The sequence below is a fragment of the Folsomia candida genome, unplaced genomic scaffold (assembly GCF_002217175.1).
Source record: "Folsomia candida strain VU population unplaced genomic scaffold, ASM221717v1 Fcan01_Sc002, whole genome shotgun sequence".
NCBI lineage: Eukaryota > Metazoa > Arthropoda > Collembola > Entomobryomorpha > Isotomidae > Folsomia > Folsomia candida.
Genome location: NW_019091194.1, coordinates 1,539,003 through 1,551,327, shown reverse-complemented (window position 1 = coordinate 1,551,327; position 12,325 = coordinate 1,539,003). Strand labels below are relative to the sequence as shown.

The window sequence follows — 12,325 nt, the reverse complement described above, 5'->3', positions numbered from 1 at the left end:
TTTCTCATTTTTTTTATTGAAATGTAAATAGATAATTTGCCACAGGAAAAAAAAACTGTGCCAGAAAGTTTTTGCATTTTGTTCTTATACGAATTTCTACTATAAGTGTGTGGACAAGACAAAGGAATTGTTTAATCAAGAAGAAGAAGAAACTTAACCACATAAGTACAAATGCGATGACAGATTGTTTTGAGAGTACGGGTTTTCGAATTATTATTGACATATGCTTTTTTTAAGAAGAATGACAGATGTGATGTTTACCGTATTTCTCTTTACACCACACGTAATAAGACAACTTTCCTATTAATAAGTATTTTGCCTCACTAAGAAAAAGGGTATTATTTTAAAAACAAAGGATTTATTATTAAAATTGCATTTAATTTGTGCAGATTCATAGACAGCAAAATTATCACCTAATTTTAATACAACTCTCTTATTTAGTTTATAAAATAAGCAACAAGGACCAAAACAAATTAACAAACAAAACTGGAAAATAACAAAATATTACTGCTAAAAATATAAAAAAATTGCTGATTTAATTGAGTATATTTAATTAATTATACTGAATTATTGGGAAGCTCTGTGGAGTTATCATTACTTGTGACGACGAGTGTCGTCGTCGGGGGAGGGGTCGTCGTCGTGGACGTCGTTGTAGTGGTGGTAGTCGTCGTGGGTGTGGTGCTCGCACTCGTCGCCATGCTCGTGGGGGCTGTCGGGGTCGACGGAAGTTGCAAAATCAGAGGCATGTCGTCATCATCATCTAAAAGTGATGTGACATCCGACCTCGAACTTGCCACGGTTTTCTCATTGTCAACAGCATCCTTGATTTCAATCGTTCTCAACAATTTTCCTCCATCCTTCGCATAAACGTGGGCACGAACCATGTCTTTTTCATGGGCTTGTAACCCACCGTCGATGACGATCACTTCATTCTTTCCGTACTCGTAGACCCGGTACTTGACGTCCTTCTTGAGCTGTTTCAGCGGTTTAAATAGTGGTGGTGGTGCTGGGGAGGGGGAAGGGTCGTCTAAACGAGGACCAGTAACTGGCATCCATAAGCTCTGATCCGCTATGGGAATCATGGCAAGGGGGTGGTGATCCATTTTAGGAAATGGGCGAAATTGTGGGGCCGTGGTGAACCCCAAGTTTCGTAGCGATGGGGAATTTTTAGGAAGATATGATGGCGGAGATGATGGGAAAGTTGGATAATTTGTGTTTTCGCCACGGTTGGGAGGAGGGGCGTCATTTAAGAAGCGGTTTTCCGACGGACCGGAGGATGGGTAAGGGTGGTGGTGGTCGATAACTTCGATGGGAGGAGGAGGTGACCTATAATTCCCGCTAGAAGGGCGTCGATTTATTGACAGGTAATCTTTCCCAGTGAAATAGGATGAGGATGATGGCGTGTCGTACGCCTGATTCTTTTTGTAGCTTGATGACGCTGATGGAGGGGTCGGATAAGAGGAAGAAGATGGTGATGATTGTGGCTTATCGTCATCATCGTAAACCGAATTGCTGTACGATGAGGAGGGGTGATTATGATAACCTCCTCCTTCTCCACCACTGCTAGATAGTTGCGTAAATTGGGGTGGGATGAAGGGAGATGATGGATGATAACCACCACTACCACCACCATTATCGTTGTTGTTATCCTCGTCGTAATGATAACTTGGTGGTCCGTCCTTGCCACCGCTGCTACTTTGAGGTGGTGGTGGATAACTGTCGTGCGACGAAGGTGGTGGATAACTGTCATGCGACGAAGTGGGTGGTGGTCCGTGTTGATAAGTATTATATTCTTCCTCATTATGATGATTATTTCCAGACCCATCAATCACGATAGGTTTTCCTCCCTTGTTTCCGCTTCCTTTGTTCCCACTCCCCCAAAAGGGAGGGTCATCATTTCCCCCCTCATAACTCGGAAATCCTCCCTTGTACTTGTTATACCCACCGAACTTGTGATAACCTTCGTCCCCCTCGTTCGACGAGACTCCGACCGGTTTAGGATACTTCCTTCCCCCCTTGTAGCTCCCAGCAGTGTAACTCTTGAACTTGATGGGATGGTCGTGGTCACCCTGATCGTCCCCGTCATTATTGTGACCATGACCAATAAGATTATTTGAAACTACACCAACCCCTCCACCCCCACCACTTCCTCCGGAAGAGTCTTGTCCGTTGTGGAGCTGGTGGTAATTGTTGACCTTGCCAGGTGAGTATGACCCACCACCACCACCTCCACCTCCAGTTTTTCCATTGGTGTACTGCCCTTTGAAGGACCCATACCCAAAGATATTCTGGCCGAACAGCTTCAACTTTCCTTTGCAACAACTGTGCACGAAAGTGCCAGGTTTTGGCTTCAAAATGGGAGACGACGAGGGCAATCCACCACCACCCCCACTCCCACTGTGAGATGCGTGATTGAACCCTTTGCCGAAATGCGTCGAGAGAACGGGACCCCCGTGTTCACCTTTTTCTCGGGGTCGAAGTCCGAGGCCCAAACTTCCCTTGAGAGAAACGGTACCGAGATAAGTGGGCAAAATTACGGCGGATGATAACCCCCAGATGGACACAAGTATAAGTGTGCAGAGGTGACGATCGCGGCGGTGGGATGAGACTCCCTGCAAAAATATGGTGCAAATTTAATTTCGTATATTTAATTTGACACTTTAAGAAGAAAAATAAAAATTTGTATGCAAAAAATTTCGAATCTTACCATTTTTACAATTTATTTGAAAATATCACCCAACAAAATTAATTTCGTCGTCGAAAAGAGTAAAATATGTACACGCCACACGACTCTCAATTTCGTTATTATTAAAATTTAATTTCCTACGACGCCTTAACAATATTTTCGAGAAATCGTAATGATTCAATTAAACGAGACTCGACAAAGGGTAATTATCATCCCTCTATTTACTTTATTCGGCATTTGAACACTTTTATTAACTCGAGTCCATTTCGCACCCATGTTCCTTGAGAACTGACGCCTCGAATTTGCAAAAGTGTGTCTACTCGTAAGTTTTGTGCACTTTTTAAAAATGCTGCTCTATTCTTAATACAATTCATCAGACTATTTTAAGGTAGTTCCCCTTAAAAAATAAGTACCTCTCACACTCACTCATCCCATGACGAAAACAACGAAATTACCAATTAGCAAAATCAAAATAGGGATATGAAAATGTTCAGTATTAAGTGGTTATTAGTTAAAAATATGGCTGTAGCGTGTGCATGTGAGAGTTTATCATTAGTTGGTTGGACATATACTTTGTTCATTTTTACTACCATGCATGCACTACCATTACATATTTACTACCTATTATTGACCAAATTTTACGCGTATGAATCTATATCTATGTCTGCACACCTTATTTTTAAAACCTATTCATTACAGTGTAAAAATACCACCCAAGCAATAATACAGCGCGTTAGTAAAGCAGTAAGTCACACTTGATAACTTGTTATCTGAATCGTATCGGCATCGGCAAGCGGACATAACAAAATAAAACAACAATTCATCAAGCATTACACTACCTACTGTACTAGCCAAACTCACTGTAGACCAGTGGCCGCGGATGCTTGAGGGGACAGAGGGACAATGTCCCCACGGTTGTTCGATGCCCCCATCATCTCCCCATCTTATATAAACCCGTCCCTCCCATATCCTACAATGTTAATGTCCCCACGGCTTCCGCGGCCACTGTAGATAGACGGCATTAATTCAAAATATGTATGCCTACTCGTAACAATAATCAATTGTACGAATTATTTAATTTTTTTTGTGCAAAATTTCCTTTCAATTTCATTATTAAGATGTACGTACATACGTACTCGTCTTGACTGCTAGTTGGTGGAGAGTGGTTCGTTTACATGGTTAGGTCGTTATTATTTGGGAGAAGTGTAGCATGAAATTGGCCAAAAGTTAGTAACAGATTGATATTTTGAGTATACATAGGATGGAAATTTAATATTATGGTGATCACCGAAGCGTTCTTCTTCTTCATCTCGTACAAAGTTGAGTTGTTACAAGAAACGGCATAAGAAACAACAAGGACTTGAACTTGTATGGATGGATGGATGCTGAATATGCAGCAAGAAATGCATATAAATACTTACATTATTCAAATCATGATAAGATTTGTTGGAATTGAGTCAAAAGTTGTTCTTTTTTTCTGCTCCTTCCTTATTCCGGGGAAAGATTAGGAATTAATGAATATCGAATTTGTGCAGCAGATTGAGAACTAAAGTAAACAAATAAATGGATGGATGATATCGTCTCTCCGTCCGATAAGGTAAAATGATTGTTGGTATAAAATAGCGAATTTTTTAATTGGGGTTCCACGTGCTACACGATTAACTTCTTGTTGTGGTGATTGGTTGGATGGGCTTGGTAAGTAGAAGAGAAGCCATAAAATTTAATAAATTTATCCAAATCAATGATTTTCTATGCTTTCAATTTCAATTAATTTCCAATTTTATATAATTGGTGAGAAAGAAATGAAGAGAGTGTGGGAGACGAGGTAGGTAGATAGATATTTATAAAGACGTGCAGTTTTTTTCGTACTTTTATTATCTTATCGTTTGATACATAAGTAGGTGATTATTAAGTAGTAACATGATATTTATTATATGACGTTGATAAGGATGAGGTTCGGTCGGTTATTAAGGAGGCATTAAGGAGATAAGTGGTAAATGGGTAACAAAATGGGATGCAGAAACGGATGATATGAAGTATTTTATGAAAACGTAGCAATGTAATACCTTGGGAAAGATGAAATAATGCGATTTTGAAAGATTATTTTTGCAAAGGGTGTACAATCACTTTTTTGCATCCATTTTTTTCAAAATTATGAAAGACTTTCGTAAAAATAGGTGTATGATTTTTAAAAATCTGATTAAATCTTCTGTAAAACCCAAGACTGCAAGACATGATTATGAAAAACTTGGTATTCCGTGTAATGATTCTGAGTTCTGAGAAATTGAGATTTTAAAATGTACCTAATTGTGCATTTCTTTGGGGCTGTTAACCTCTGTTTGGCTGTGGTTCCAGTATTGGTCCTACATACGTGTTTCATATTTAGACTATCAAGTCTTACCCCCATTTGTATAATTGTGCCCGAGTTAATGAGACAAATTGACGAAGAAATGCAATCCCATCCATTCAACCATTTATTTAAATACTGGAATAAAGTGGGAGTCAGTCTGTGGTGAACTTGGTGGACTCGACACGCACCGAAGTAAAGACTGATTGTTTCCTATAGTTTTTAGTTAATTAACGCCCCGAAAATGGGGAGGATACGGGAGTCGTCGATGAAAAACGGGATTCTTGCAGTCGTTCTAGTCGTGTCCAGCCTAGTCCCTGTCGCCGTAACTGGACCAGGGAGAGGTAATAGGAAATATATATTTTAATTTTTATAGGGTTTTATATTTTTTGATAAAATTTGCTATATTTTTTCAGGAGTTTATTCAAGTTATCATCAACCAGCATATGAATCTTCGTATAACCAAGAATCACCGGGTTATGGTCCTCCACCGCCACAAAGCTATTCTCCACCAGCGTATCAGCCTTATCAGCCCTCGTATGACTCGGGTTACTCGCCTGAACCGAGCTATCAATCAGCTTATCAATCCAGCTATGAGCCCAACTACCCGGTCAGCTATCCGCAGAAACCAAGTTACCAGGATAAGTATGAAAAGCCGAAAGAGTATTACGATGCCATTACTGTAATTGACAATTGAATATTTGCAAATTTGCGAATTGGTGCAAATTTATATTGGTATGGATATTTTTTTATGATTTTGCAGTACAAGGAGTTGAATGTATCGATTCATTGTGGGGTCGTTCCGGCCACGAATGATGACTTCTATCAAGCCTCGAAGGATATCGCACCGTTCGGCAAATACTCATGGGTCGTGCAAATCACGGACGTTTACGATGTATGATAAGCACTCATCTATCATCAAGTTTGGTCGTTAATAAATTATGCATGTTTTTCTTCTCTTCAAGAATTTTGTCTGTCAAGGGGTTATCATTCACAAACGGTACGTTCTGACGGCTCGCTCCTGCATCTACGGGTCGACGGATAAGTATCGCGTGCGGATCGACGACTGGGACGTGCTCACCAATTACAACGAGTACGAGGCATACAAAAACGTCGAGCTAAAGATTTCTGACTTTTACCCAGTGCCGTCGTATGGCGAGGGCACTTCCTATGAATACAGCGGAGGTGGTGGGGACAGCTCGAAAATGGTGCTGCTCGAGATTTATTCAGGGCACAATGTGAACGATAAGTACCCTGCACATCGACACATTTGCCTCCCAACTTACTACCCACAATATGATTCACCACCAGCTTACAGTCCACCAAGTTATAGCCCTCCTGCTTATCAGCCAAGCTATTCTCCACCGGCTTATCCAGCTCCTAGTTACGAGCCTTCATATCAGCCAAGCTATTCGCAACCAAGCTACTCTCCACCGGCTTATCAGCCAAGCTACTCTCCACCAGTTTACCAGGCGCCAAGTTACGAGCCACCCTACAACCCCCCGGCCTATCAACCAAGCTACTCTCCACCAGCTTATCAACCAAGCTACTCTCCACCAGCTTATCAACCAAGCTACTCTCCACCAGCTTATCAACCAAGCTACTCTCCACCAGCTTATCAACCAAGCTACTCTCCACCAGCTTATCAACCAAGCTACCCTCCACCGGCTTATCAAGCCCCTACTTACGAGCCCTCATATCAGCCAAGCTATCAACCCAGCTATTCTCCTCCCTCTTACCAACCGAGGTACCGACGAGAAGCGGGACAAGGTGGGTACGGTTATCAAGCGCCAAGCTACTCTCCACCAAGCTATCAGCCCAGCTATAGCTACCAACCGAGCTACGCACCCCCTGCTTATTCAGAATGCTGGGTCGTCGGTTGGTACGGATCGTTAGCGGCTTCACTTCAAAATGTAATTAGTACTAAATGTTACACTACTTCTTTAGTCAATGATAATTGAAAATATGAAATGTATTTTATTAGCACCCTGCCCCTAAAGCAGAAACAGAAGAAGAACATTATCCAGCAGAGCGTCATCACAAGTACAAAAAACCGTACACGCACCCAATTTACCAAAAGAAGAAGGACTACTGCCCCAAAAAGCATGTCAGCCACTACGACCTCTCCAAGGTCGAGCGACGAGCCAAGGTCAAGAAGGTCAAGTGTCCCTCTTCTGGTTACGAACAACCAAAGTCGTCACAGTCCTACGAATACGGATACAAATCGTCGTATCAGGATGAAGACGTCTGTTTTGTCGGTGTGGACGGTTACGACGCCTGCGTTGCGGACAAGGGGGCCGCCATTTTCTGCCTGGTTCCAGACAAGGGTGGATATGACGCTGGTAGTAGTTATCAATATGGTGGTGGTGGATACAGTCCAAATACTTATCAAGCGACTTATCCTCCCTACCAGAGTGGGGGTTACTATCAGAAGGATATTGTGTAAGTGAGAATTTGGGAGTTTTATATAATTTCAAAATTTATTTTAATCTAAAATTGATATTTTTTCGTAGTGCGGCGAAATCGCAGCCTAAAAAATACCGAGAACGAGCCGTGCTTTACGCCATAGTTCAGAAAACTACAAAGTGTTCGTCACCCCCGAATTACCTGTACGTATGACAATTTTATGAATTTCTACATTTTCAAAAATTTTCAAAATTTTCTTATATTTAGATACTCTTCCAAATCGGACGATGATGACCACGACGACGACTCCTCTTCTTACAAATGCTCCTCACGACGCCGCAATTACCAAGAATCGTACGTCTTCAGGAAAAAGCCACGTCCGCTCAAAGCCTCCCTCGTCGATGAGAACGTGGTGGAAAGTATACTCAAAGTATTCTGGGAACCACCAGATTACCAAAAATATTAAATACGGTTTAGTTTTGTTATGTATCGCTTAATCATAGATAACTTTATTCTCATCAGTTATAAATTATCATAGCTTTATTAAATAAATAATTGAATAAAATCTCCAAGTCTTTGTGAATCAGTAATTTCTTATTCTTTACCGTGGCGCCGTCAAAGTCACGGTCACCTTGCTCGTCGGGGTCACACCGACGCTACTACCAATACTAGCCACACTGCTCGCCGGGGTGTAGTCAACCTCGGAGGATGGCGTTCTCCAATTTGCCCCACCTAATCGGACCGGTCCTCCGACCGCACCTTCACTGCCGTCACTATGTTCCGATCCGTCATTGACTTTGGGACGATTCAATTCGACCAGTTGCGAAATCAGGCGAGAAATTTCAGCCGAAGGACTCCGTCCAATCATCTCTTCTTGCGCCCATTCGGTCAAATGATCTCTACAGAAGAGGACAATGATCCGGATCTCGTACAACTTGTACGTGCCACAGATCACAGCGGAGAGCGAGGGAAGAACGATCTGGATCGGAATTGACCACACGTAGTTAAGGAAGCAGAGTGAAGACTTGGCCAGAATGTGGTTTCCGAGCAGGCAACAGGACATGGAGACGAGTTGGACGATGAGGTGGAGCAGGGGGACGAGTTTGGCGAAGAGGGAGCGCTGAAATTATGGGAATTTTTGAAAATTGATACATCGGACATGGTCAAATTTTGACAGTTTGATTCTTAATTTACCAGAGTAATTACCTACCCCGGGCACTAACATGAGAAACGTTAAGGCTGAAATGGGCAGGATCACGATGGCAAAGAGTTGCAAGCCGAACGCCCAGTGGACAAGCTTGCCTCGGTCCCACTGCTCGACGAAGGACCGGATGTAGAGACGACCGCAGCCCTTCCGAACCCTGGCGAGGATCTTGTACTCAGTTTGGGTCATGTTCCGGTCGGCATTGTAGAGCAGAAGGGGCACGGTCACGGTCATGGTGGTGTTGGTGTAGGTCAGATTGACCGTGTTGGGTTTGTTGAGAGGGTGGAGACCGTTCGCTGCGAGGAAGATGAGCATCGTGGGGCCGATAATGATGAAGAAGGTAAGCTAAGCAAAATTTTTAAGAAATTGAGAATAATTAGGTTGGGGTTTCCTGTTTTTGAAGGTGTTTTATGTACTTACGAAATCAAACCAGGCGAGGTACTGAAGTTTGCCAAAGTGGGAGTAAATAGTGCTCATTTTGAGAAAATTAGTGTAATCAGAGTAAAACCAGTTACTGTACAATTTCTGAAAATAAGGAAATCCTGACCCCATAAAAATCAAAATCATAGCAACACGTGCATTACACGACTGATTCCATAGAATTGCATGCACAATTTTTCTCAAAATGTTAAAACTTTCTCGTAATTTTGAATAACTCTGCAAAACTGCAGTCTACGACACTGCCCACTTAAACACAAAAACTATATCCACCTGAAGCTATGTACTATAAAATCGTGACGCAATTTCTACTCATATTTGTTACCCTGTTTTTGGAAAATATCTCATCCCAAAGTCCAGACTGCCAAAACCCTGAACGCTGCGTGTGTCACATGATGGCCACATTAGACTATATTAATGAGATGGTGGGTAAAATCATCGAAATATTGACCATAATTTATGTCTTATTAACCTTAACGTTGAAACCGTAGGCTATGCTTCCTCCCCACGCCTACTACGCCGAACCCGGTCTGGTCTCCGTCCGTATCAGCAATTATCAATGCATCCGACACCACACACTTCCAGCAACGCTTCGCTTAAAATTTGGACCGGATCGTCCCTCTCAAAATCTGTATTACAATCAGAAAGGAAGAGTTAAAAGAAGTTTGTGTTGGGATGATAATGACAAGAGTAGTTATCAAAATATAGTTCCCCAACAAGAACAGTAAGATAAGCACCGATAATGTTCTTACGAAACAGAAATTCCTAAATTTTACTTTCCTTTCCTAAATTTAGAAAACATGTCCGCACAAAACGTCAAATCCCTCTTGGCTACCCATCAAACGACTTATTTTTTAGCGTCCTCCCTAAACTGACGGAACGAGCGGACCACGTCTACATTCCACTGGGAGGACGATCCACCCTCCATTGTGGGCAAGGTCCCTACAATCACGTCATGGACTCTGGAGGGTCGCCCACGTTTAGAAAGGTTTTCTCCTGGCGTCATTCCGATGGGAGGGTGGTGTCAAGTCCGGAAGTGAGTAAATTATCTTTAAATGTGGTCCTTGTCTGACCTAAGTTCGTAATTATTTTATTAGGTAGCAATGGACCCTCGAAACGGTGACCTCACCTTCCAAGCCGTCCAACTCAGCGATTCCGACCTCTACACTTGTAACGTGTCTCATGTTCCAGGAGGAAGTTCTAGCTTCCAAGGACCACCACCAAATGATGGGTCGCTTCCCCCAAATGAAATTTTCTACCAACAATTGGACGTTGTGGCAGAGCCGATTCAGTGGCTCGCGTTTGTCGTAAGATTTAATTGTTGTCAAATTACTTAATGACATGACCTTAATGACCTCAATTTGACCTCACAGGCAGAATACCACGCTCCACACTGCTCCCTGGATGAACTGGCCTTAATAAACGCACACCTCATCTCCTGGGTTCATACGCACGTCTGTTACTTCTGCCCTGTTCGGAACCACTCCGCTCTCTGCTTTTCCAGGGAGGATTTCGAACAGCAGAATCCACGTCTAGGGAAAAAGGTTCAGATTCACCTGGCAGTCTCGACGATGGGATTGGAGAGGAGAATGATGGCGTTTTCGGGATACTCGGAAGCGTGTCCACTCCTCTGTGTGGAATTATTGCATGCCAAGATTCTCCAAATTGTGAGGGATTCGTTGGAAAAGTTGTTCAGTTTGAATGGTATTTTAGGAAATTTTGACAATTTTTGAGAATAGATTTTTTCATCAAAATAGTAAGTAATTTTTTTATGCAGTCGAAATCGAGTCTCCCGAAAGCCCAGAACTCTCCGTCTACACCGCAAGTAACACCGATGTCGATTTTATGCTTGCCTGTCCAGCCGGATTTTACGAAACGCACAAACTCTGCCGTAATATTTCTTATTATTGATTTTGAAAGAATAATCAATGATACATAAATCGGGAATTATGCAATTTTTTGTCCTTAGTACCCTGTTCTGCTGGACATTTTAGTCCGAACGGACAGTCAGAATGCTTTCTCTGTCCGATTGGATCATTCCAACCGACGCCCGGCTCTGGAAGGTGTCTTCCCTGTCACGATGGCTACTCTACTTTGGGGGAAGGATCCGTGGGGGAGTTTGACTGCAAAGTTGAAGTACTTTAACTAATTAATTGTCGTTAAAAGCAATTAATTTAAGTCAAGTAATTAATTACAACTCTAGCTGATAGCTGGCATATTTGGAGGTCGCCTATGGGCCAAGTATTACCCGTGGTCCATGATTGTTTCCGGAATCGTGGCCTTTCTCGGAGTTATTTTCCTTTTGGTTTGCTTCATCCCGTGCTGCTGTCCCAAATCGGCGATGGGAAAGTGTTGCGCAAAGTGTTCGTGTTGCGGACCGGACCCTGATTTTGAGGAGGAGAGTTTAGGCGGTCAGCGGGGTGGTCGTGGGAACAATCGGAAAAATAGGGTTGGACGGAGGACGAGTTACGAAAGGGTGGAAGATCAAGGTCAAGATGACGATGGTGATAATGAGAGTGGGTAATAATGAGAATAACTTCGACTTTTGGGCATGATTTCCGGTTAGGGGTTGGTCTTTAAATAGTGTTTTACTTACAGGGAGGAGGATTATGATTAATAAGGATTTACCAGAAAAACGGGGCGATAGCGTTACAATAATTCTGGAAAAAGAAGACGAACCAACGACCGACGAGGGTGTGGACGACCAAGTTTTTGAGCTTAATGATGACATCAAGAGATCTGCGTCGAGGATAGAAATCGGTGGAGAAGATAGATACGCGGACGAAGTAGAGTATAAACCAATCGTTAAGAAATCTTATTCGTCAACATACACGGACAGAAATAACAAAGCGTTCAAGACTAATAGTTCCAAATCTTTAGTCAATATCAGTGGGGTTATAAAGCCTGATAAGAGTTTATCCAATGTGAGTACGAAATACGCAAGTATGAATAGCAAGATATCTTCGTCGCCCTTGGCTAGTAATAGGGAGGATAACAGCTTGTTTTTACCACATACGATTCCCATCCCTCCACCACTTCCTCCTGCGGCACCCTCTCAAAAAATGACATCAGCCGCGTTAAGTTCATACTACTCTTCTACTCCGACAAACTCAAAACTCTTGAAAAGCAAGAGCGGTTTAAAGTACGCGAGGTCAAAGCGATTCGTTCCCCCACCGACGCCACGAGATCGAAGTGCGGCAACCACCCCCGTAATTTCTGAAGCGACGCAAACATCAAGCTCTAA

General features: G+C 42.6%; 2 protein-coding genes across 2 annotated transcripts; one reads left to right on the top strand and one right to left on the bottom strand.

Annotated features, from left to right (window-relative positions):
- Positions 1-106: 106 nt before the first annotated feature.
- Positions 107-2,996, bottom strand: LOC118434587. The gene is made up of 2 exons (XM_035848417.1): positions 2,708-2,996; positions 107-2,612 (listed from the first exon to the last, which is right to left on the bottom strand). Exons 1-2 carry the CDS (start codon positions 2,708-2,710, stop codon positions 558-560), a joined length of 2,058 nt encoding a protein of 685 aa, XP_035704310.1. The 5' UTR covers positions 2,711-2,996; the 3' UTR covers positions 107-557.
- Positions 2,997-5,174: 2,178 nt separating this feature from the next.
- Positions 5,175-8,029, top strand: LOC110844780 (adhesive plaque matrix protein). The gene is made up of 7 exons (XM_022091069.2): positions 5,175-5,377; positions 5,450-5,715; positions 5,797-5,928; positions 5,999-6,946; positions 7,018-7,475; positions 7,547-7,642; positions 7,707-8,029. Exons 1-7 carry the CDS (start codon positions 5,278-5,280, stop codon positions 7,903-7,905), a joined length of 2,199 nt encoding a protein of 732 aa, XP_021946761.1. The 5' UTR covers positions 5,175-5,277; the 3' UTR covers positions 7,906-8,029.
- Positions 8,030-12,325: the final 4,296 nt, after the last annotated feature.